The following is a 23084-nucleotide window of genomic DNA, read 5'->3' as shown; positions in this document are numbered from 1 at the left end:
CTTTCCCCCTTTGTTTGGTGTTCTGGCTTTGTGGGGGGGGGGCTAAAAAGGTGCTTTCCATAGTATGTTTGTACTGGAATATTTGTGTAGCCTATCTTCTGTTATTCCAGATATGTAATTCCTGAATAAAAATGAAACTTTTATTCTTCTGACTGGTTGCATCACAGGTGTCAGCAAGGTCTCAGACTTTGTTCGTAAAACAAATATATGTTTTATATTAACAAATATATTAATATCTATAACATATATTAATCACTAATTAATTTTCAGTCTTAAAGACTATACTTAAAACCTCAGTGAGTGCTCCTTAACACTTCTTTGTGTTGAAGTATTTGTCCTTTGTGTTGAAGTTGTGTTCTAAGTATTTGTCCTCGCAAGAGTCTGAGCTTCTGCAGCTCAGTTGGCCTGAATGCCGGTTCTACCACTCTCCTTGAGAGAACTCCAATGTAAACATCAAAGGTAGCGCACACTGTTCTGCCCAGTGCAAAGAGGCAGTGGAGCTCTAAGTTCTGGGAACTTTTATGTAAAAAAAATTCATAGTTCAGTAAACTTGAAGGAATTGCTTAAAGCAAGATCAATTTTTTTTTAAACACAGTGTAATCGCACTTTCCCCCATTATTAGTACTTAGGGGGACAGCTGCTGCAGTTGCACCCTTTTAGATCCAGTAGAAGACCATCTGATGGTTGGCTTTTATTTCCTGTTTCTAAGAGAGCTGAACATGAACCTCTCAGGAGGAAAAGCCATACATATAAATAATTAAGTGCAGCATAACTGATGTAACACTGGTAATGAGCTAGGGTGATTTTTACAGATGACTTAAAGCCAAATATCTTGAATGATATGTTGGTTAAAGAGGGGTGCAAACCATATGGAAGTATGTTGGAATAAAATCCAGCAGTGTGTATGGGCAGTAGATTTTCCACTTTGTTTCAAAAGAGGTATTTGATAATATAGGAGGTGGTGCACTGTTGTATTTAAACAGGAGTAGTGAGGTAATAAAACTATTCTAAGGTTAATTAAAATCTCAGGTTATGAAATTGGAGGATACTTCAAGAGAAATTTTCTAGTACTCAGTCATTTACCCTGTCTCTCTGCAGACCCTTCATGTGATTGATAGGTTCTGGAAAACACGTAATATTTTGGGTAGTACAATATGCCTGTGAGTGGGCAGAGAGGAAGAAATAGTATATAAAAGCTTGTCTTGGTGTGGGGTGCTGTTGTGTGTTTCGAAGACTGATTGTTGTGACCTCTCAAACTTCAGGATCTGCAGCAAGTATTTGTCCTCACGAGAGTCTGAGATTTATTTTGGAAGTAGGAGGTATTTGAAGTAAGGCTGGAGAGAGGAGGTAGCACCCTGAGAGCTACAGCTGCATTATTGGGAGTGTAAAATACCTGGAGGGCACATGCTCAGTGGAAGATTGTGTTTAGGTGTGTTGAGTTGGCATAGGCACAAAAGTTCCAAGGCAATATCTGCAAGATGCTGGACTTTGATAAAAGGTAGGCTTGCTGGCATCAAGGGGAGATACAGCAACCCTTGAGGCAGACTTTTGGGGAGGAAGGAGGAGACAGCATGCACTGCTGTTGGGGTCATTGTTACAAGCCAGACCAAGATGTGCGTTTGTGTAGACAGGGCAAGCTGGAAGTGAAAAGAATAAATGATAAATGATAACCTCAGAAAGAAATTCAAACCCTTTTCCATGGAATTGCCTGATAGTCAAAGACAACAACATTCAAATTAGCTGGTGGTCCTATGAGCAATTGTTGTAGAAGCAGAAACTGGTAACGTTGTTCTGCTTTCTGATATGGTTTTGTGGTCAGGTTTCTGCAGACAGGGAAGTTCAGCTCTTGCATTGGTTAGCACAGTGCTCCAGTAGCTTCCTAATACATTTCTGTCTTGCAGGGGAGGGACTCTACTCCTACTTGCCTACTTAACTTTCTTAGTTGATGCTTGTAAACTCTTACTCTGAGCTGCTTCTTTCTGTTCTTGACTAGCTTGGATGTGGAACAATCCTGTATTTCCTTTTCAATAGGTTCAAGGCATTATTTAAATACTTATAAGTGAGAAAAAAACTCCTGAAGTCTATTGTAGTATTGGAGTAGTAGCGAGGAAGGTCTGTAATGGGGTTACTGCTGGAGAGATTTGGCAAAGTTTAGGAACTGAATGTATGACACAGCTCAGATGCTGAGGCAGCTTGTGTGTTAATTCAGTCTGGAATGACAGCTGCTCTTAAGTTGGCACTGATATTTCTCTGAACAGAGAGGTCTTGTGCTCTGCTGCTGTTTCTCTGCATACTGAAATATAAATTGTGAATAATTAATAATGAACTGGGAAATCCCAGGTCTGCTTGTTGGAGAATTTGGGGGGGAGGGAAAAAAAAAAAAAAAAAAAGAACTAGAAACTAGTTTTTAATGAAATTGAAAGAATCTGAAACCTTTGAAACATTCTGAAACCTTTGAAACCTTCTTACTGTTCCCTTTTTTTCCCTTATGAGCTTAAAAAACACTAAAGCTAGTCCCATCCTTTAGTGGGCTCTGAACTCTCTACCATTCTTCCTCTCTTTTGCAAGTTTTTCTTTTTATTAATGGAGGTGTTAATTAGGGAAGAGAAGCAAACCTAGAGTATGATTAAGTTGCAGTTGTCTTAAGTCAGGGTGAAAAAATTGGCCTGTCCAAGAGCTTAAAGACTGCAGTTTAGATTTAAGTTACGGTGACAGAGAATTTATAACCATTTATTTCTTCTACTGCATTGATTTTCCATCTCAAAGCTTAACTAGAAAACGTATATTGAAGTAAAATTGTAATTTTTAAAAGTATCTTTAATTGGAGAAGTCTTTAAAATAACAGCTACAAAAATGTGGAGAGAGGAAGTAGGAGAAATCACATACTGTGATTTGGCAATTGTGATTTAGTCCCACAGTAAACAAATGGATTCAAATAAAGCGTATATAGATCTTCATTCTCCAGTTACTTCACTCCTGTGAAATTTGTGGTAGAAGCACTTACTGCTGCTGCAGTACAATTCTGATCTCTGACTGTGCTTGTAATTTGTATTTGAGCTCAGTGTCTGGGTTTGGGGATTAGCTGTCAGTGTACTGGATGCCTGCAGTAGCAGAAACTTCTTCAGGAAGGTACCTTTAATCCTTGTTTGCCTTACTTGTGTGTGCCCCAAATGGAATCAACTTTGCAAGATTGCTTCATATGGTTTCTGTTGGGTTGTTCTTCATTTGTTTCTTCTTAAAATTACCTTTTTTGCATTAGCAAATGACCTGTGATTTCCTTGGAAGACTAATCTTTATTGTCTCTTGTCTACCCAGCAATTGTCTGGATCTGTATATTTTGAAAATGTGGTTTCTAGATTTTTTCCAGCATATGATTTATTTTTCCTTGAATCTGTTCTTCCTTACCACATTAAAGTAAAATTATTTTTTCCAACTCTTATTTTAAAATTTAGCTTAGCCACCAAACTCTGCTGCTCAGTTTTGTAAAGTTAGCTGTGCTGGTGCTTCATTCCAGATGCTGATGGTTGCTGGTTAAGCTGAGACTCTGTGATACTGGGAAAAGAAACCCAGGAAATTTGAATACCTTATCTTTGTGGTGTGACTAAATAGGAAACAGCTCTGCAAGAATTATTCCCCCACCCCCAATCTTCTTTTTCTGGCCTCAGATGACAAGTGACATCTTCATGCATGGTTTAATTCTTTTCTGTGCACTGAAAGTAGTAGACTTAATTTTAATCATGCCTCTCTATTTTGCACACTATAATTACTCATGTCCTAAAACATTCAGAGCTTCAGACTGAGATGCTGTACCCTCCAGCAGTTTGGAGAGCAGACAGAAATGACTGAGTGACTTCAGAAGCAATGCTGTGGCATCATTTGCCTTGTTGTCTCCATTGCCAGCATTTCTGTGGATGAACTGCTCTGGGGTTTCATTATCTAAAGTGCACCAATACACAATTTATAGCATCGCTCTTTCACAGAAATCTACATACTGAAGCCCAAGACTGAAAGCTGACAAATTTGATGCCTTTCCTTATATGAAAAAAACAAATGCTGTCACCTGCAGTAAAATCTTGGAGCGGGGTATACAGTGAGTAAGCCACTTGTGACTTGCTTCAGGCTTTTACAAACCACTGTCTTCTGTAATGCATTAATCAGCAGTACAGAATAAAAGATCATTGGTCTGTTTGTACCACAAGATCAAGGAGAATTCTTGGAGCTCTGTGATCTTGAACTGCTGTCATTCAATAGCATGGCTTTGCTGTTATAATACTTTGTCTGCAGAACTGCCTCCTTCAAGGGTAGTATTACTGAGATTATAGAAGTAAACACATTTCAGAAGGTGTTCTGCAAAAAACTTCCATCTTCTATTACCAAGACAACAAAATGCCATGACAACATACATTTTCAATTCAAACTTGGCAAATGGATCACATAATTTTTGTCTCCTGTATGATCCCAGAAAATCATTCCCCTGGTCTGAAACTGAGGACAACTTGCAGCTTTTATGCCCATACAATAAACAATTTCGTATGCAGGCAAGCACAATGGTTTTCCCAAGCTTGTGACTGAGCTAGAGATCTCTTAGATCTTAAATAAACAAAGTCTTTGTAATAGAAGGTAAAAAACCCATAAAGATTACATGCCAGAAATTAAAAAAAGGCACAAACCAACCAAACGAACAAAACCTGAACTTTCGAATGCTTCTGGTACAGCAGTGTAGATTTCTGTACACACCAGTGGGTCTCAGTCCCTGATGTCACTCATTGATCTATTTAGACGGATTTGTCCTCTGGAGTTTTCCTGTCCTGCAAAGGCAGAATCAGTAGTTGAATTCTGAGCCTTGACTTTCCACTCTTAGCAACATTTATGCTCTTCATTGCTTGGGATTATATAGGGGAGGGACAGGAACTCTGCCAAGTGGTGACCCTGCTGCCCAAGTGAATTGGAATCCTGTAGACTCGCATAGGTGTGCAAGGAGCAGTCACAAAATACCCTGTCTGCTTTTGAGGTAGAGTATCTGTCATGACGGAATGACTTCAACAGTTGGAGGAAAATTTCTAGTCTGGAGATAAGGAAGAAATCATTAACAGCGATTCCTCTGAGAGAAAGTAAGAGATGAGTATTTTAATTTCAGATAATGCTTAGTCTGGTAGTTAAACTTTTAAATTTTTTTTGCTTAGATATTCCAGTTTTAAGCCTCAGCCCTACAGTTAGATCTGTGTTTTGTGCTCTTTGTGTTGCATGAAGTTGTCTCCTTGAGTTTTGCTAGGGCTGTGTCTGGCATCACAGAGGTTTTGGGCATGCAGTTGCAGTGTGCAGTTTTCAGCTGTGTCTCAAAAATAGTGATAGCTTGTAGAAGGTAATTGCTGGCTGCCAAACTGGAGTCAGTAGGTAACGGGATGTAGTGAATCACAGATCTTGTGGGATATAGAGGATAGTGGAAAGCTTGCTGCCCCACTGTTTATGATTTAACTGCTTACCTTAATTTCATGCACTCTTCTGTGCAAGTTGACTTATTCCTAATGTGAGGTGCAGTTGCTTCAGTATAAACTAATGTCATTCCTTGTGTTCTTTCTCACTGTTGAGGAGGTCTTAATGCATGCCGGGATGCACTCTTCTGCTGCCTGGGTTTGTAGAAGCTCTAGGAGGTGTGGTGGAGCTTGCTGATTAAAACAACCTCTGGGATGACAGAATATCTGTTTCTGAGGATGCCTCTTTTTGCTGATATGGCTGGGTGCAGTGTGCTCAACATGTTACTTGTAGTTGAAGAATTTAATAGTACTTATTCTCTAACTCAGAGGTAATGAACAATGACAATTAACTTTAAAACCTGCAGGCAGTAAAGTCACATGATGTTGTGCACCCTAACTTCATCTAGAATAAAGATGGAGAAATGTTTGGTCATAGCTTGGGACAGAATTGTTGGAAAACTGTTGTTGTTGGTTGAAAGACTTAGACCACTGCTGCTATCAGCATACACTAGTACAACCTCAGTATGGGTTTTTTGTCATTGTTGTTGTTTTAGTTTCTTGTTTTTGAATGTGGAATGTAAGCACTGAACTTGCTGTTTGTCACAACCACAGCCTGCAGCCTGGTGGTCTGAGAATTTGGCCATGCTGCAAGCTTTTTATCATACTTGTAGCACCTAACACCTTCTTTTTGTCTCTCCTACAGACTTGATCCAAGCAACTAATGAAACAAACGTGAATATCCCTCAGATGGCCGATACGCTTTTTGAGCGAGCGACGAATAGCAGCTGGGTGGTCGTGTTCAAAGCCTTAGTCACCACACATCATCTAATGGTTCATGGCAATGAGGTAAGTGTGAACAGCTCTCTCAAGGCCGCCTTGGCACTGAACACACTCCGAGCCAAAAGTGTTGGTAGTGCAGAGGCGTCTTGTCTGAGCCAGAAAGGACCTGGGAACAAAGGGCAGGAATGATTCTTGATGAAGAGAAAACTTACTGTTAGCAGCAGAGTTGGACTGTGTATCTGTCTTTCCATTTACAAAACCATAACATAAGACCAAGATGTAGCCTGTGCCAGGATGCTGACAATTTATGCACTGAATCTGAAAACAGCTACACAGGATTAAATACTACCTGGGATTTTTTGACTTAGGTCAAATGTGATGTTTTGGCATGTGTAAACTGCCATCCAAATAGTTGCCTTCTCTGCATGAGTGTTAAAATCTTCCTAGAGCTGTAAATTTAGCTTGATAGCCTTTTAGATCAAGTTATCCTTACCCTTGCTTTTTATTGACCTGTATAGACAGGTATGTCTGCATAAAAAGAGACAGCACATTTAAAGAACTTCAGTATGACTGTGAAACAGTTCCTCCCTTGGAGGAAAACAATATATAAAGTGTTTTCATGCAATGAACTTCTCACAGTGTAAATTCTTACTCCTATTTTTCCATTCCAAGTTTTGGTCAATGTTCTCATCTGATTTCTCTAACTGTTTCAGGCTATTAGTCCCTGTGTTTGATGAGGGCTTTTGCTTGTTATTAAAACAGGCCCTCAGCTTGGCTGAAACTGAGGGCTTCTGGATTGAGAAGTCTGGGACTAGCCTGGATATGTGCTTTGTAAGCAGATAAATCTTGAGCTCCCTCAAATCCCTGAGAATTTAACTGGTTTTTTTTTTGCTCCTTTCGCAATATATTTTGTGTTTTGCACATAATCTATTTTTTGTATATACAGTAGAATATTTACTAGAGATTCTGACTGAAAGTCAGAATGGACGAAACGTTTTGGGGAAGGTGTTGCAGGCTAAGACAAAAATCAGTGGTTTCATGTTGTATGCTGAAAGTAGACTTGGTAATTTTGCTGCTAGAAGGTACAAAGCCTTCTAGCCTTTAATAAGAAAAATTACTTTGTGTTTCAGAGATTTATTCAGTACTTGGCATCTAGAAACACATTGTTCAATCTCAGCAATTTTCTGGACAAAAGTGGATCTCATGGTAAGCCAACTTATGTATATAATCTTAACAAGATTTTAAATAAGATACTATTGTTAATTTGCTCCTTAATTCATAAGATATAAATAAGATAAAAATGCACTACTGAAGCCTTTTTATAAGTACTTAATAAATACAGGAGCGCAAATGAACTGCTGAACAACTTCAGAACAATATTTCTCATTTCCTGCAATATTTTTACTCAAGGTAAAACTACAAATCCTTTAAGTGCTGGTTGAAATCTGGGCTGGGTCAGCTATCTCCTTAACTCTTATGGGTGTTAAAAGTTTAAATTGATAACTTTCCATTTAGTTTTTTGATTTTACTCAGTTTTAAATAGTAATTTGGTTGCTTGGGGACACTGCTTTTTAGGCATGATCTATAACTTCTTAATGGCAGGGCTTTTGGCACCAAAAGAACTGGTTGGTTTTGATATGATTTGAGTAATAAATTTAGAAAGTCTAGGCAGAAATTAAAGACTTTTCCCCTCTGAATATTACAAAGCCTGCTTTTCTACTTTTCCCTCTGGAATTATTAGAGAATTTTCCTGTGCCCCCAATTAACAGAAGAAAAGCTTGTTTCATGGTAGCTCTACCAGAAAAGAGGAAAAAATATAATTCTTCAGCTGTCAGAGAATATTTGTAAATTGTATGCAGACTGCAGACATGCTACAATAATGGACAAAGTCAAAGCAATACCACATTATTTCATCTCTTGATGTAGACTTGGGACACCAAAAAAACTTTAGCATCTTTTAGATATGGTAACAGAAGGAACAAAGCTAAACAAATACTGGGTGTGTTCATCCAAGCTAAACATGATATGTGTGTATATATATATGCTCAAAGACACTGGTGTTTGGCAAAAATTATTTTGTTAAATGCATGCATTTGTGTTCTTCACTACTTTCTTTAAACTTAGATTGCCATTTCATAGATAATGCACAGTGTATCGTAGATAATGAGGCATCAGATTTGGTAGTGTTATACTTGAATTGGCAGGCACACTTAATGATGAAATATATTAAGGGAAAATATAATCAGTGACTAAATTGAGGCATGTAAATTGTTAGAAAGGTAGCAAAAAAGGGCCTGAATTGAAAAGGAAGATGAGTTGCCTTCTGCACACATTTCTGTGGCTTAGAGGAAGCAACTCTGGAGGATAGGCTGTAATACTAACTGCTCAGGTGTCATAGGCTTGAAAGTCACTGAAGTTTAAGGCACCTTGTACAGTATTATGTGCCTTGAGTATTTCTGGTGTAACAGTTCAAGGAAGGCAATAATCTCTGTGGATGTCTTCATGATTTCTTTGTTCTGGTAAACCAAGTCAGGGGGATTTTGAAGGTCCATGTAAGAGTCAGAGTGGCTAACGTAACATGAAACATCAAGAGTGTTTTAGTTGAACTTGAGCTTTGTCCTGGAAGTCATGTACCAGTTCAGTAAAAACTTTTTGTTAAATTGGTATTTTTCCCCTGCTGTATAGAAGGGTAATTTTTTGGCCGCCACGTAATGTTACCCAGTAACTATGTGGGGGCCTCTAGCAGGTTTCCCCTGGAACTGTGCCACTGGTGCATTGTATGAATCTGTTGGAAACAGAGGACAGTGGTAAATTGTTTTGGTGAGCCACTACTGATTTTTGTTCAGAAGCTGAAAGATATCTTGTAATGACTGTTCTGTATGTGAAATTGCACAGTGTAACAGAAATCATGTGATCTTGGGATCTGTTGGCTGTGTCTTATCATTTACTAAAGAATTTCTGACAAGCATGAAAATTAAATAATTAAATATGAAACTGGTTTTTTTGCAGGTTATGACATGTCCACCTTTATAAGGCGTTATAGTAGATACTTGAATGAAAAAGCATTTTCGTACAGACAAATGGCATTTGACTTTGCAAGAGTGAAGAAAGGGTAAGCAAAGTTTAGATATGTAAATTAATAAGGTTGTCTGACCCATGAAATTCTTAATTTTGGCATTACACTTAGTTTCTCAGTGATTTTGTTGTTATATGCTTTGTGTAGCTACAATGAAAAACCTTATTTTAAAAGTACTTGTAATTGGTTAAAAATTGTCCAGAGAGGAGAGGAAAGACTGGGTAGTAAGACAAATATTGAAGACCAAAGTGAGGTGTCTTGTGAAACTGGGAGCATTTAATGCTAGGTTTAAATCTTACCCTAATTAAACTTTGCTGCAGTGAGACTGAGTTTAGGATTTGGAGAAGGAAACACTCTGAAACTACGTTTAGGATGTTTCATTACTCTCCAGACACTTTCCCTAAGAGGGATGGTTGATTGCAAACAAATCCTGAAGTGAACACCTGAAGGCATTAGCAGGCACCAGAGCAAACAGTTATAAACTGAACAGAATAAGCTTGTAAACTGCTGGCTTTATTTCCCACAAGAACTGGGTTAAAAAAAAAATTACCCAGCACAGAGTTGTGTGTTGGTATTTATGAGGACATTTTTCTGGTCTCTGACTCCTCTAACTGGGACTTTAAGAGCTCTAGATGCTCTCTTGAGGCACTGTTGACACAGCAAGTGGCTTAACACCCCCTGAAGGTGCAGCTTGATGGAGTGCATACTAAAGATGCTCCTGCTAATCATGAATTGCATGCAGGATCCTTCTGGCAGTTCTGGTGTGTTCTGCAGCTTGGGATTCTGACCTGTTAATGCAGGCATCGCTACCAGGCTGTTCTCTCCTGCTTCTCAAACAGCCAGGAAGTCTAGGGTCTACCACAGCAGCTTTGCTGTTAGCTGGAAACCATTCCCTTAGTGGGGACCATGCAAGTTCACTCTTGAACATTTGAGATTAAATAAAGTTAAGTTTGAGCTGCTGGGGATCCTACTGTTCCTGCCTTGCTCTAAATTCCTGGAAAAGTTTTCTATGCCTGTTATTTCTGGTGCTCAGAACAAGGTGCTGCCTCAGAATATAGCATAAAATAAGTAAGAATAGTGGTATCCATTTCCAGTCTGCATAGATATACACCTCTCTGCAGCAGAGCAGGGCAATACATAATGATGTTTGTGCAGGTTTGTCATAATCAGAGATAAAAATGACAATGCTTGATGACTGCTGTAAGACTATGGATGACATTTAATGACATCCAGGGACATGTCAGCAATGAGCTGTCATTAGTTATTCATAATAAACTTGGTGCACAAAGTATATCAGTTCTCTAGGTACTTCTGTGACAGTATTTCTAGTTAGTCATTTAAGCTCCTGGTGTCATCTTTCCATAATGAGATCAATCTCTTGCATTCATCACTCTAACACAAAACCTTTCCTCATTTGCTGTCAGGAAGGGTGGCTGGGTAAAGGATTTTTCATGCCAGCTCTCACGATGACATGAGAAGCAGGAGAATCAGACTGTGGTTTTGAAATGGTTAGAAACGAGGTATAGGTGTTTCAAGCATAAATTTTAGACAACAGATCAGTCTGGGGGAAGGGAGAGAGGAAACAGCATGGATTCTAATCTGTATTCCTTCTTGCAGAGCTGAAGGTGTAATGAGAACAATGGCTCCTGAAAAGCTGCTGAAGAGTATGCCAATATTGCAGGAACAAATTGATGCATTACTTGAATTTGATGTATGTATTGAAGCTGACACAGTATTAACACTGGGCAGTGACTTATAAATGATGCATTATAATGAACACCTTTCACCCTGTAGGTAATGCTTTACTCATCATCCCTTAGTGAGGGCCAAAAAAGTCCCCTTTTCAGTGTCCCACTGAGGTATCGTGGCCAAGGATGGCCCTTGCCCATATGCACGAAATGTAAAGATTGCACTTTTGGTTTTGTAGAGAGAGAACTTGGAGTTTCATCTTCTGCATCAATGAGGGGGAAGAAATGGATGAAGCAGGAGACTGAACACTATTTTCTGTCTCTTGACAACCACCTTCTTTTGGGGTGGGAGGAAAAACCCCATTAAAATACCATATGTACATTGTTTGGCTTCCTCAAAATCATCATCTGGTTTGCAGCTGTGGACTAAATTGGCTAATTGGTTTAATCTAGACTGTTCATAGAAATAAGTGTGTACAATATATTTATCATGTTATGAATGCTGGTGGGATTGTTTATCTGACCTAAGGATAAAACCAGGAATCAGTTCTTGTAGAAGCCACGGTGTAACATTTCAAAGAGGTTTTTGAAGGAATTCGTTCTTCTGTTGTTGGTGGGCAGCAAGATACATTTTGAGGTGGAAGGAAGAGCCCATTACAGCTTTCAGAGGAAAGGCTTTGAAGTACATGTCTCATTGTGCTTTCCATTCCTTAAATGGCATAGAAATTGTGATAGTGCTCTCAGAAGGGGAGATATTTTTCAGAAAAGAAAGACCTTTTACTAAATAAGCACATATTTTCTTCCCAAGTTAATGTGAGAAAGGATCTTGACATCATTAGTCCAAATACATTGTCTCAGCCTATTTAGTTTTTGTTGAGCTCTGCTGTAAACTGACATCTTTTGTCCATTTCATTAAAACTGTAAACAGCATCTCTGCCTTCCTCTTCTTCATGATAAGTGAAGGAGACAAGACTAGGATGTTTACTATTGATGTGGATACTCCTCTGCTATAGTAGATTGTTTTGGAGTGGTGGAGAAAGCAATCCTTGATCTGCTAACCAAAACTTTAGTTCAGTGTCTTAGCATGAAAACTTCAGTGCTCGATTCTGTCTAAAACAGCAATAAAACAAATACCTGGTGTAAGCCAAAATGTTTGCATTTGACACTTGTTTTGTAAATAACTGATATTTTATTTGTAGGTTCATCCAAATGAACTGACAAACGGTGTCATAAATGCTGCATTCATGCTTCTGTTTAAAGATCTCATCAAACTTTTTGCTTGCTACAATGATGGGGTTATTAACTTACTAGGTAAGTAACCTGGCTTTTATCTCACATACCGTACATGAGTGAAAAATGTGTTTCAGATCTGCTTCAGATTTTTTACTTTCATTAAAACTACATTTTTCTTGACTCTTCTAGTCTGAAATGAGAGAAAAATTTAAGCTGTACCCTCTTACATTAGTATTTATCTGAGGCTGGATCATCACATGTCCTTAAAAAAAGATACTTTAAAGACAGTGACCATGTCTGTGCTTAAAGAAATGTACAGTGCTGTGTGAGCATGTGTAATATGTCCTTCAAAGTTAGAAGCTTTTGCATTTTTAAGATGCTCACATTCTTCTGTTATATATCACAGAATCAATTAGGTTTGAAAAGACCTCTGAGATTGTTGAGTCCAGCCTGTGACTGTACACCATGTTATCACCTAGACCATGGCACCGAGTGCCACATCCAGTTTCTCCTTAAACACCTCCCGGGTTGGTGACTCCACCACCTCCCTGGGCAGCCCATTCCAATGTCTGGTCACCCTTTCTGTGAAGAAATTCCTCCTAATGTCCAACCTAAGCCTTCCTGGCACAGCTTATGGCTATGTCTTCTTGCTGGTTGCCTGGGAGAAGAGACCAACCCTCACCTGGCTATAACCTCCCTTTAGGTAGTTGTAGAGAGTAATAATGTTATGTGATAGCCTTGTATGAAGGGATATATTCCCGGATAACATTCCTGATCTGCCTGAAAGCATGATTGCCACAACTGGATCCCCTCCACAACCCTACCTACCATCAACCTACAAACTGTAAAGGAGGCTGTGAGCATGTTCTGAAGCTCAGACAGCCTCGTGTGATCACCAGCATGACACAATGGGTTAGGCATAAAATTCAGTTGGAATTTCACTGTCTACTGCTACTTGAAGTGTAAGTTTGGGTTGAAATATGTGGCAGCTGTGTTTATTAATGGACATAAATGGACTTCAGAGACTACTTAAGTGGAAAAAAATACAGTTCTTTGGAGTGAAGACAATTTGGAAAGGACATATATTAGTATGTGTTCAGGTATCCTGAATTATTTTGAATTTTAAGTTGGGTAGCTGCTTCACCTGCTTACTTTTCAGTCTTTAAAAAAGTGACATCACAGGCAATGCTGTGGCTAGCTGAGGTTCAATTTTATGGCCTATGTAATTCTTCAGCAGCTCAGCAAGCCCAACTTCTAAACTTATACTAGGCAAGAGACACCACTAGATTAATGTCCAAGTAGTAAATATAAATGTTAATGTAGTGTCATATTCTTGACACGTGATTTTTGTGAAAATGAGACTTGCTGATATGAGACCTAATGTAAGACTGAAATTTACCACAATTTCTTAACTGAAATTTACCACATTATTTCTTTCAGAGAAATTTTTTGAAATGAAAAAGGGACAATGTAAAGATGCTCTTGAAATCTACAAACGATTTCTAACTCGAATGACCAGAGTATCAGAGTTTCTTAAAGTTGCAGAGGTAAGTGGTTTTGGGTCTTCTGGAGGCTGACACTTACGTATTTTGTGATTATTTTTTGTTTGTTTAGCACCAATGTAAAATATTAATTGCACTTGTTAAGCATCTGTCTCAAATGATCTTGGATCCACTCGATCTGGATATTGGATCTGCTTCTTCAGGTCTTGTAGTTAGGCCTGCTTAGGACTTCTGCATGTCTCTATGGTGCAGCCAAACTCAGCTTTCCTGGTTAAATTAACAGATGACATAACTTCAAATGTTCCAATATTTTTCAGAAATGCTGTGGTAAATGCATATTTCTAGGACAGGGTTGAACATTAGAGGAAGATACAGCAATTGGGAATAGAAGCATGCAGATTTTTTAAGTCTGTTCTTTTAGTCTTTGCAGCTAGCATTAAGTTAACTGTAATGTGAGATTGTCCCGGTTTTGTTCCTTGTTATCATCCTCTTATGTGGATAATAGGAATATTACATGGTTAATTAACTCCTTTGCTGGATTCTCATTTGTGGTAGTTGGCTCTTTGGCACAGAGTGCACATTTTCCATGTTTCATACTTCATTATAATGGACAGTAGTAATGAGCTGAATAAAAAGTTTGTTTCTTTGCTGGTTCACTTTTCTATGGAGAAGCCTGATAGACTCTTAATAGCTTGTAAGGTCAGATGTGAATATTGAACTTGAGGGAGTAAAATACTTTAGAGACACATGTCAGCTTTTTGGACAGGGGCTACAGTGACTCTACTTCAGGATTAAGAGGTGCAGTGGGGCTTGCTCTTCTTCTGCAAAAGCTGGACTAGCAGTGACTCTGAAGAACCACAGTGTGAAGCCACAGGGCTATTAATAGAAGATTGCAGACATAGACCTTAATTTGCTCTCTTCTGAGACAACAGTATATGACCAGTGTATTTCAGGATAGAGTATGAGGTCCATGTGTGTGAAATCAAGCTCCATTTTCTTATCCTTCTATTTTAAATGGATATTTAATTTGTGGAGAAAAAAAACTGCTGCAGGTTGTTGAAGGTAGCTACTGGAAAGATGGACATGTCTTTCTAACTTTGTGGTATTTTTCTAAAGACAGGGTGCATTATAGCTTCAAGAGCAGTTCTACTCAAAATTATTGCCTGCTGCAGTGGAATAATGCACTTAGATTTTACCTTTACTCTTTTATCTCCACAGCAAGTTGGAATTGACAAAGGTGATATCCCTGATCTTACACAGGTAAGATTCTCTTGTAGTCTTTTTGCATTTGTGTAATAAATAAAAGTTCTGCACACCTGGAATGCAAATGTTGGTGAAGTCCTACCATCTAACATGCTGTAGCTGCTGGTCCATTTTAAGTATCACTTGCAAAGTGGCCTGGGTGCCTGGCTTTGTGTTTAATGGGAAGAGGATATTTACTTAGAGGAGGAGATCCATGCTGAAGAGCTCACCTGTGGCAGTTTTGATGCCAGTAAAATTGGAACATAAGAGCAACCCAAACTACTTAGCAGCTGCACACCCCAACTGTTCATGTAGTTTTTGTTCATGCAGTTTTTGATAGCCTCTTGAAAGCATGGTTTAAATCAACACTAGAATAGTGTCTCTCTCAGTTAAACACCACTTAAAAATTCTGAAAGTGAGACATCGTGAGAAGGTGGGGATTGTTAATCTTTGTGGATTTCAGATACAATGGGGCTATAAAGTCTGGCCACCCTTTCAGCAGACAAAAGCAGTGTGTGCAGTATCAGACCTAATCTTGAAATAGCTGGTGCAGTGTTTTCCCCTAACTCTGTACCTCAGGGGCTCTTTTTTAACACAGTGGAGTCAGTGATGAACTAAGTCCTTAAACCAGGAGAAATCACCTGGAAACCAGTTAATGAAATATACTTTATAAATTTCTGTGGCACTTCTATCTGCTTCTGCTTGTGTTGCACCAGCCTGTTCTGTGTCATTAGTCAGTGCTGCACTTGCCCAGCAGCACCTTAGTTACTGCTACCTTCCACCCCATGAGCCAGCACTTTAGAATAGAACAGTTCTTTTGGAAAAAAGGGGTCTCCAATGACCATCTCATCCAACTTCCTGACCACTTCAGTCTCTGCTCAGGTAGTCCCTCACAGCTGTACTCTCCCAAAGGCTGCTGGGGACTCACTTGCTAAGGCTAGCTTGAGACATGCTGTAGAGCCTCTGTATGAGACCTTGACAGAGTATTTCAGAGAGAAATAAATAAAAGGTGAATAATAAAATGGAATTTCAGCTAACTATTAGTACATGTTTCTATGTAGTATCAATGGTACACCTATATTCCTATAGCAAGCCATGGCAATAGTTGGTAGTGTTCTGCAAGAGGTTGGTTGTGTGGACACTCCATGTTTTCACACTCTGTAAAGCTAGACAGGTGGTGCCAATAGTGTAATTTGAGTTGATAGTTTTCATCTTTGGACTTTGTGGTTTGCCTGCAAAATTTTGGAGGCTGAGAAGGCATCTTAGCAGCTAAAAATCCTGGCTCACTTTTATTTACTGGCATTTCCTAAAGTATGACAGTTTTGCCCCTCGTAACTAATGGGAAACCCATATCTAAGGTTCCAGCACAATGCTGATAGATTATCTAATGTTAAAGCAGTATCTAGAAGAAATTAAGCAATTTTCAGTGTTGAAAATTGGGTACCAGATAGTATTTCCTTTCCAAGTTGTTGCATCTGAGTAGAAATTTTTCTGAAGCTTCTTCTCTGAGTTCTGTTTGATAGATAAGTTTTATATTACTTTGCTGGTTTTTAAGAAAATTTGACTAATGTACTGGAAAGCTATATAAATATAGCTTTGAATATACTGGAATATAGCTTAATTTGTTATATATATTAAATATAGATTTGGATATACTGGAAAGCTATCTAAAATGTCTAGACATAACTGGTAACAGTATGCTATCTTTTTTTAACATTTCTTTTTAAACATAGCTTTTACTTACATGTTAAATTTTCACAACTATATCTTACAATATAACCTTTTTGAATACATAAAAATCTGAAGCTCTCTGCATTTTTAGTTTGTTTTACCTTTTACTTTTTACTTTTTGCTGGAGAATTCTTATAACTAGGTCACTTGTGTTTAACCAATTCTTATTATGCCCAAATGAATTAAAAGTTAATAAATATGCTGGTAAAAGCAGCAAGGTCAAGATGTCTCTTCATTGCTTATAGACGTAGGATGTATTTAAACTCAGTCTGTCATTTAGGATTATTTTGAGCGTTTTAAATTTCTGGATGTGTTAAGTTACTGGGTTTAATGCTGAAATCAATATGCAGGCACTGTGCATTGTACAGCTGTGCATTGGTACTAGCAGGTGCTATGCATCCTGAAAGATCTGATTCAGCCAGCCAGCTGGTTTTTCAGTATAGGAGCAGAGGATTGCCTGTTTCCAAGCATCACAAACTGACTTGTTTGATAATTATGTCTGCCCTGAAATTAAAGATGTTATTTATGAAAAAGATCATAGGTATTGCTGTCAGGAATTGTGGTTGATCTGAAAGAGACTGGTAAAGAGAATTCCCTGTTTAGAGTCTGATGAACTGATGGACTTTTAACCCTGATGTAATATTCAATTATTATGTGCTACTGTGTCTCTCAAGGGCTTCTTCCCTGCTTGTTGATCTTTGAGTCTATTATCCAGGCTCTATTTTTATACTGGAATAGCTAAGCCCAGTGTGCATTTACAACTACTTTTTCTATCTGCCATTGTAACAGCAAGTGCCTGTGGGTATTGGCTGCTGACCACAAAAAGGTTGCTTAAAATAAAACACAAGATCAGAGATGCCTGAAAAAGCCTAGTTTTTTTATAGATGTCTAAAATAGAAATCTTCCTGCACTTCAAGCTAGCTGCGCAGTAACCTCTGCCAGGGTACCATTTTGAGAACAGCTATAAGGTTTTGTGATGCTGGGAGTCTTGAGCCAAAGGTAGCTCCTTCTGGGGGCACTGGAAAGGACTTTGTTTTGTTTAGGCTGCAAATGCTTTCTAACCCTCTGGTCATGAAAGGGTTGTTGAGGGCTCTCACTACAAGCAAACCTAAGTGTGACCTTGAACCCATGAATCTTAAAATCTGTGGATGCTGCGCATGTTTAACGCTGATTTAAGCATGATGAACAGCACATCCTGGATTTGGGCTTCAGGTGCTGCATAGTGGAGGTAAACATTTTCTCTCTGCAAATTTGGATGCAGTAATACATTTTTGAAAACTGGCTTTGCCTGAATACTTCTAGCATGGAAATCCACTGTTTCCACACTGATGTACATAAAGTAACTGCATGAGCATGCACATCATGGACTTCAAGGAAGTTGGTGCTGGATTTCAAACAGTATGTTGAGGTGTGTATCTTTGTTTTCACTTTGAAGGCTCCCAGCAGTCTCATGGAGACCCTTGAGCAACATCTAAACTCACTGGAAGGAAAAAAACCTGGCAACAAGTAGGTATATATGTTGTACCATGTATCTAGGCATAATGGAGACAGTGTGAGATTACTTGATGTTTAGGTTTGCCTCCCCCAACCTCCTTTTGTCACTTAGCTAGAAAATAAGACAAGGCTTTTCCTTTCCTTTACAAAGTCGTCTTAATGGCAACCTTTTCTTTAATTAATGGAGGTGGGGGAAACACACAGAACAGCTAGACACTTTCCAAAATGAACTAAAATTACTTGAGGAAAACTAGAAGAAACTGGGGATTTGTGTGCTGCTAAGGCTTTTATCATCAAAATCTATTTCTTTTCTAATGATTTTGCATCTTCATACTAGATACTTGCCATGGCTAAGTCTAGGAAGGATTAAGCTAAACCTCTGTTTTCTCTTTTACTGTTGCTATCCTTGCAATTTAGTGAGGGGTAAGTACATACTTTTGCACATCACTTGCTTGCAGGCATGGTTATGTGTATTTTTAAAAGATTTTCTTGAACACTCAGAAATAGATATTTTCTTTGAGTTGAGCTAAACTGTTCTTTGCTTTTGTATATAGTCATTAAGTTATTTTTTTGTCATTTTTATGATTAGAAGATCTGGAAATTTTCTAATCTGTTCTACAGCTCCTAGGACTTACCTAGGACTCACCCATATGGGATGGATGCTAGTTCAATACTGGTGCAGCTTTATCTTCAGCTCCTCCTTTCATCTCTTAGATCAAAGCAGCTCTAAAAATATGAAGCAGTATTTTCATAACTCATAATGAAAGCAAACAAATGCACTGACGTGCATTTTAAGTTATGATTAAGGCTCTGTCAGTTACTGTTAGTGTGATTTTTGTGCATGTGGGAGAACTTTCAGCTTGAACTTTCCAACTTACTGTTTTCATACTTTTAAATGTAGCTATTTTCAAGTAATTCAGACTTTCTTTAAAAGAAAGTAGACTTTGAAAATTTGCTGACACATCCTCAGAAGACTTATGTTAGAGAATTGCTTCAGTATTGGTGTTCTGCTGCTATTGCATGGTTTTCTAATATGGTGACATCTTGCCCCAGTAATTCTTTCCTGCTGGCTCCTGTAGGCCCCAGAGCAAGATATTTGCATGCATCTCTGGATTTCTTCCATTTAGTAAAGCTTATTTAAAAGGCAGAATAATCCTTTGATGCCAGTTAGCTTAAAAGATTTATTTAAGATTTGAAGTAAAATTTGCATTCCTTGTCTAAAGTGGCGCATGGAAGTTTGAGAAATGTAGAGGGCATGCAGTTGAAGAGATCTTCAGAAAGCTTTCATGCTTAGGTTTTGGTCTTTTTGCAGGAGTTTTGATGACCAGAAACATAGTTTCATAGCTGTACTTACCTGAAAACCCCTTTTTTTTCTAGATCTGGGGCTCCTTCTCCTCTGAGCAAGGTAAATACTGCCAGTTGCTATACTAGATAATTCTTGTTCAGGTGATATGGTTTAGAACATTGTAAGGAGTTAAATTTCCATCTCTTAATCTACTTTTTGGACTTTGCCACCTAATTGACAAAATTAGATCTTTTAATGTCTTTATAAACAGTGGCCCCATAAGAGCATGTCACTGTTCTGAAGGGCTGCAGTGCTTGTGCCAGTCAGGATGCTAAGAAATTTCACCTGGATGTGATGACTTCTCCTTGTGAAAGCATAAAAGATACACATATTTTAATCTCAACTTCTTTTTTTTTTTTTTTTTTTGCTTCATTCCACCTTAATTCTCATGTCGCCAAGAAACTTGCTCCAGGGTATTTCTCCTCCAAATCCTTCACTCCTTCCATAGCTTTTTAGGAGGGAGTTCTGACTTTCAAAACCATGTTCATGTGAAACGCTAGGAAGAAAGGAAGAAAATTTTCATCCAATATACCTAGTTTCAGAAATGACCTTCAGTAGAGAGACTGCTGACCTTAATTTAAAGCAAGAGTTGCCAGTGAAAATGCCTTGGTTTGAGTGTCAGATAAACTAATGAGCTTTATGGTGTTAGTAATAGTAGCTCCTGGTATGCCTGGAGCATTGCCAGGTGCCATAGCCGTGTCTCATAATGGGTGCTGTGGAGGAAAAACTCAATGAAATCTTCTAAATCTAATGCAGGGTATTCAATGCTTGATTCTAGAGAAAGCTCTTAAATTTCTTTCTGAAAAGCCCTTTACTAAAAAAAGCCACAACAAAACCAAATGAAAAAAAAACAAAACAAAAAAGTAACACCCACAGTTCTGCTGTTTATGAGAGCAGTTGGTGAGAACTACATGATGGCTCAGAAAGTGTTCTTACAGCTTTAACCACATCTTCCTTGATGCACATGAGGGATTGGGACCATTGTAGTCTCAAACCTGACTAAAGCTTTGAGGAGAGCCCAGAAAGCTTACACCCATCTGCTGGAGTTATGATGATGGGACGGCAGTAGAAGAACTCGGGAGAAAATCTCTTCAAATTTGCCATTCTTTTTCCTTCTTGGAAGTGGTCAGAATGGCAAACAGTACTAAAATTAGGACTTGTTTTCAGTTGTTAGGTAAAGGATCTCTAGCATGTGAGATGCTGTACCAAAGCTTACAGTATCTCTTGGAATTAAATTGACACTCTACAAGGTAACTTGAGTCTTCAAGTTCGCGGAGGAGTTGCAATATACTCTCCTGGGTGTCTGTCCTTGCCATACTTGAAGTATCTTTATCCAGAATTGGAGCAGCTAATGAAGCAAAGTCATAGGATGAGCTGTCTTTTGTATCTTTCCAAGGACATAACCCTGAATGCTGTTGATGGCTCTTTAAACTCCCATCTGAAGGTTTACAAACACACTTTTAACTAGTTTCTAACCATTTCTCCTCTCTCACCATTTCTGTGGTTAGAGTACTGAGGTGCTGTTGTGGACAAACAACTATTTTATTCCATAGACAAAATGAAGAGTCTGACAGTGATAGAAACAAATCCTTTAGAATAAGCCTTGTAGGAACTTTTTTCCTTCTTTGAAATCACCTTGGGGTTTCTCAGCTCTACTACCATCTGAAAATTTAGTCCAGTCTTCCTTAAGTTATTGAGAGGAGAAAACCAGTTCACAATAAAAAGACATTATGTCAAAATTTAGTTCTTAAAATATGTGCATCTGTGCATGAGCTGGTTGGGGAGAAATGCTGCTATATTGAATTTATATTTAAAATGTTTCTCCAGTCTTCTCCAGCCACAACTGTTACATCTCCTAGTTCTACTCCAGCAAAAACTATTGATACATCTCCTCCAGTTGATCTTTTTGCAACTTCATCTACAGCTGCTCCAGTCAGGTAAGTTAAAAAGTGTATTTGAGTTACTGAGCTTGATGTAGGTAACAAAGTCATTTGTTTGTTATTTAAATATTCTAGATGAACAAGATCTGGTTTCCTAAGTAAATAACTGACTGGCTTAACCCATAGAAATTCTGCCAATTCTCTTCCACCTAAAGCCACCTAATGCCTGGAAATGCGGGGTTCTTGCTTTCTGGAGTGGCATGATGAAATTTGGAAGTAGAATGGTGCTGGTTTCAGTCACAACAGTTATTTTCTCTGTTTCAGGCACTGCCTGAAATTTTTCATTTTCTGTTTTAGGTGTTGTGGTGGGGTTTCTTTTGGTTTGGTTAGTTGGATTTGGGTTGGGGTTTGGTTTTTTGGTGTTTTTTGGTTATTTGGGGTCTTTTTAAAGAATTTTAAGTCTCGTAGATCTGTTGCAATGCCATTATCAGGAAATGGAAGTGAGTTAACGTTCCCATCCTGGGTTGTAGCATATTCTTGGGTGCTTACAGCCACTGCTCTAATCCTAAAGCCTGAAAAAAAAGCCTCTATTTCATCCAAACTAAGGTTGTTTCCTTAATCCAGTCATGAAGTTTTAAGAAAAAAAAAATATTTAAATGGACAAATTCCTCCAGTATTTAATGTCTCTCTTCCTTTTCTTGGCAGCTCTTCCAAGCCATCCAGCGATCTTTTGGATCTTCAGCCAGATTTTGCTGGTGCTGGGCAGGCAGCTCCAGCACCTGCTCCTGCAGGCGCTGCTGCTGCTGCTGCTGCTGCTGCTGGAGGCACTTCATGGGGAGGTAGAGAAACCTCACTGTCAGCATCCTTCCTTGCAGTCTCCATCTTCTTGCCTGGCTGAACTGAAATCTGCCTCTTTCTCTGCTAGCACAGGGTGTTCCCAACTCGTTCCCAGGCTTCTGCTGACCTGACAGTCAGGCATCCCTCTGCAGCACAAGGCTGCTTCTTTCCAGGGATATACATAATAGTATAAGCTGCTTATAAGGGCCTGACTGCAAAGCTGAGGGAGCCAGGATTATGTGACTAAAAGTGAGCAGGAGGGGGATGGATGAAGGTGAGCAGGTAGGGTAGGCACTTCAAAACAAAAGAACCAGAAGTGCTTGCATGTTTATTGGCGAGGTGGGGGCAGAAACCAGCTCTTCTGTTCATGGGGCAAAGGCCACAGACCAATAGGAGGAGAAACAAAAATAGCTTTTAAAACAAAATGCATGTAAAGCAAATGTGGCAACTTAGTTCTGCTGCAAGTGTGATTACCCCTGACAAGCCTTAACATATTTTAATAAAGTATCTTCTGTGTGTGATTAGAATACTAATATGGAAATAGAAGTAGAGGGCTAGCTGCTTTCAAAAATGAATAACTAACCAGCTCTCTGAAATCTGACCCTGTTGTTCCAGGCAGCAGTAACAGCTGGTGATCTGGAGGACCGCAGTAAATGTAGGCAGTGCTCACTCTTGTCCTGTTAAAACAAGGAATTAGGCCAGTAAATGTGATTGAATTTATACAGTTGTAAACCAATTGTGATGTAATCTTAAGGGATCCTGTGTGGCAGCTTAATGAACTCACCAGCCTGCTCCCAGCAGG

At 38.8% G+C, this 23084-nt stretch overlaps 1 protein-coding gene across 5 annotated transcripts in view; it reads left to right on the top strand.

Annotated features, from left to right (window-relative positions):
* The window catches only part of SNAP91 (synaptosome associated protein 91), a 62432-nt gene that overhangs the window by 12077 nt on the left and 27271 nt on the right, over positions 1-23084 (top strand). For 3 of the 5 annotated variants that reach the window (XM_031057116.1, XM_031057117.1, XM_005421164.2), the window contains exons 2-13: positions 6178-6320; positions 7385-7460; positions 9264-9366; positions 10948-11041; positions 12218-12329; positions 13692-13798; positions 14972-15013; positions 18162-18232; positions 18638-18643; positions 19598-19625; positions 21393-21502; positions 22151-22284. In XM_031057116.1, coding sequence (XP_030912976.1) covers positions 6178-6320; positions 7385-7460; positions 9264-9366; positions 10948-11041; positions 12218-12329; positions 13692-13798; positions 14972-15013; positions 18162-18232; positions 18638-18643; positions 19598-19625; positions 21393-21502; positions 22151-22284 — 1026 coding nt within the window. The remainder of the gene's footprint in view (positions 1-6177; positions 6321-7384; positions 7461-9263; positions 9367-10947; positions 11042-12217; positions 12330-13691; positions 13799-14971; positions 15014-18161; positions 18233-18637; positions 18644-19597; positions 19626-21392; positions 21503-22150; positions 22285-23084) is intronic. The other 2 variants (XM_031057118.1, XM_031057115.1) reach the window with 1 other exon arrangement.

This window comes from Geospiza fortis, unplaced genomic scaffold (genome assembly GCF_000277835.1).
Source record: "Geospiza fortis unplaced genomic scaffold, GeoFor_1.0 scaffold190, whole genome shotgun sequence".
Classification (NCBI taxonomy): Eukaryota; Metazoa; Chordata; class Aves; order Passeriformes; family Thraupidae; genus Geospiza; species Geospiza fortis.
This window is presented reverse-complemented; position numbering and strand designations above follow the sequence as displayed.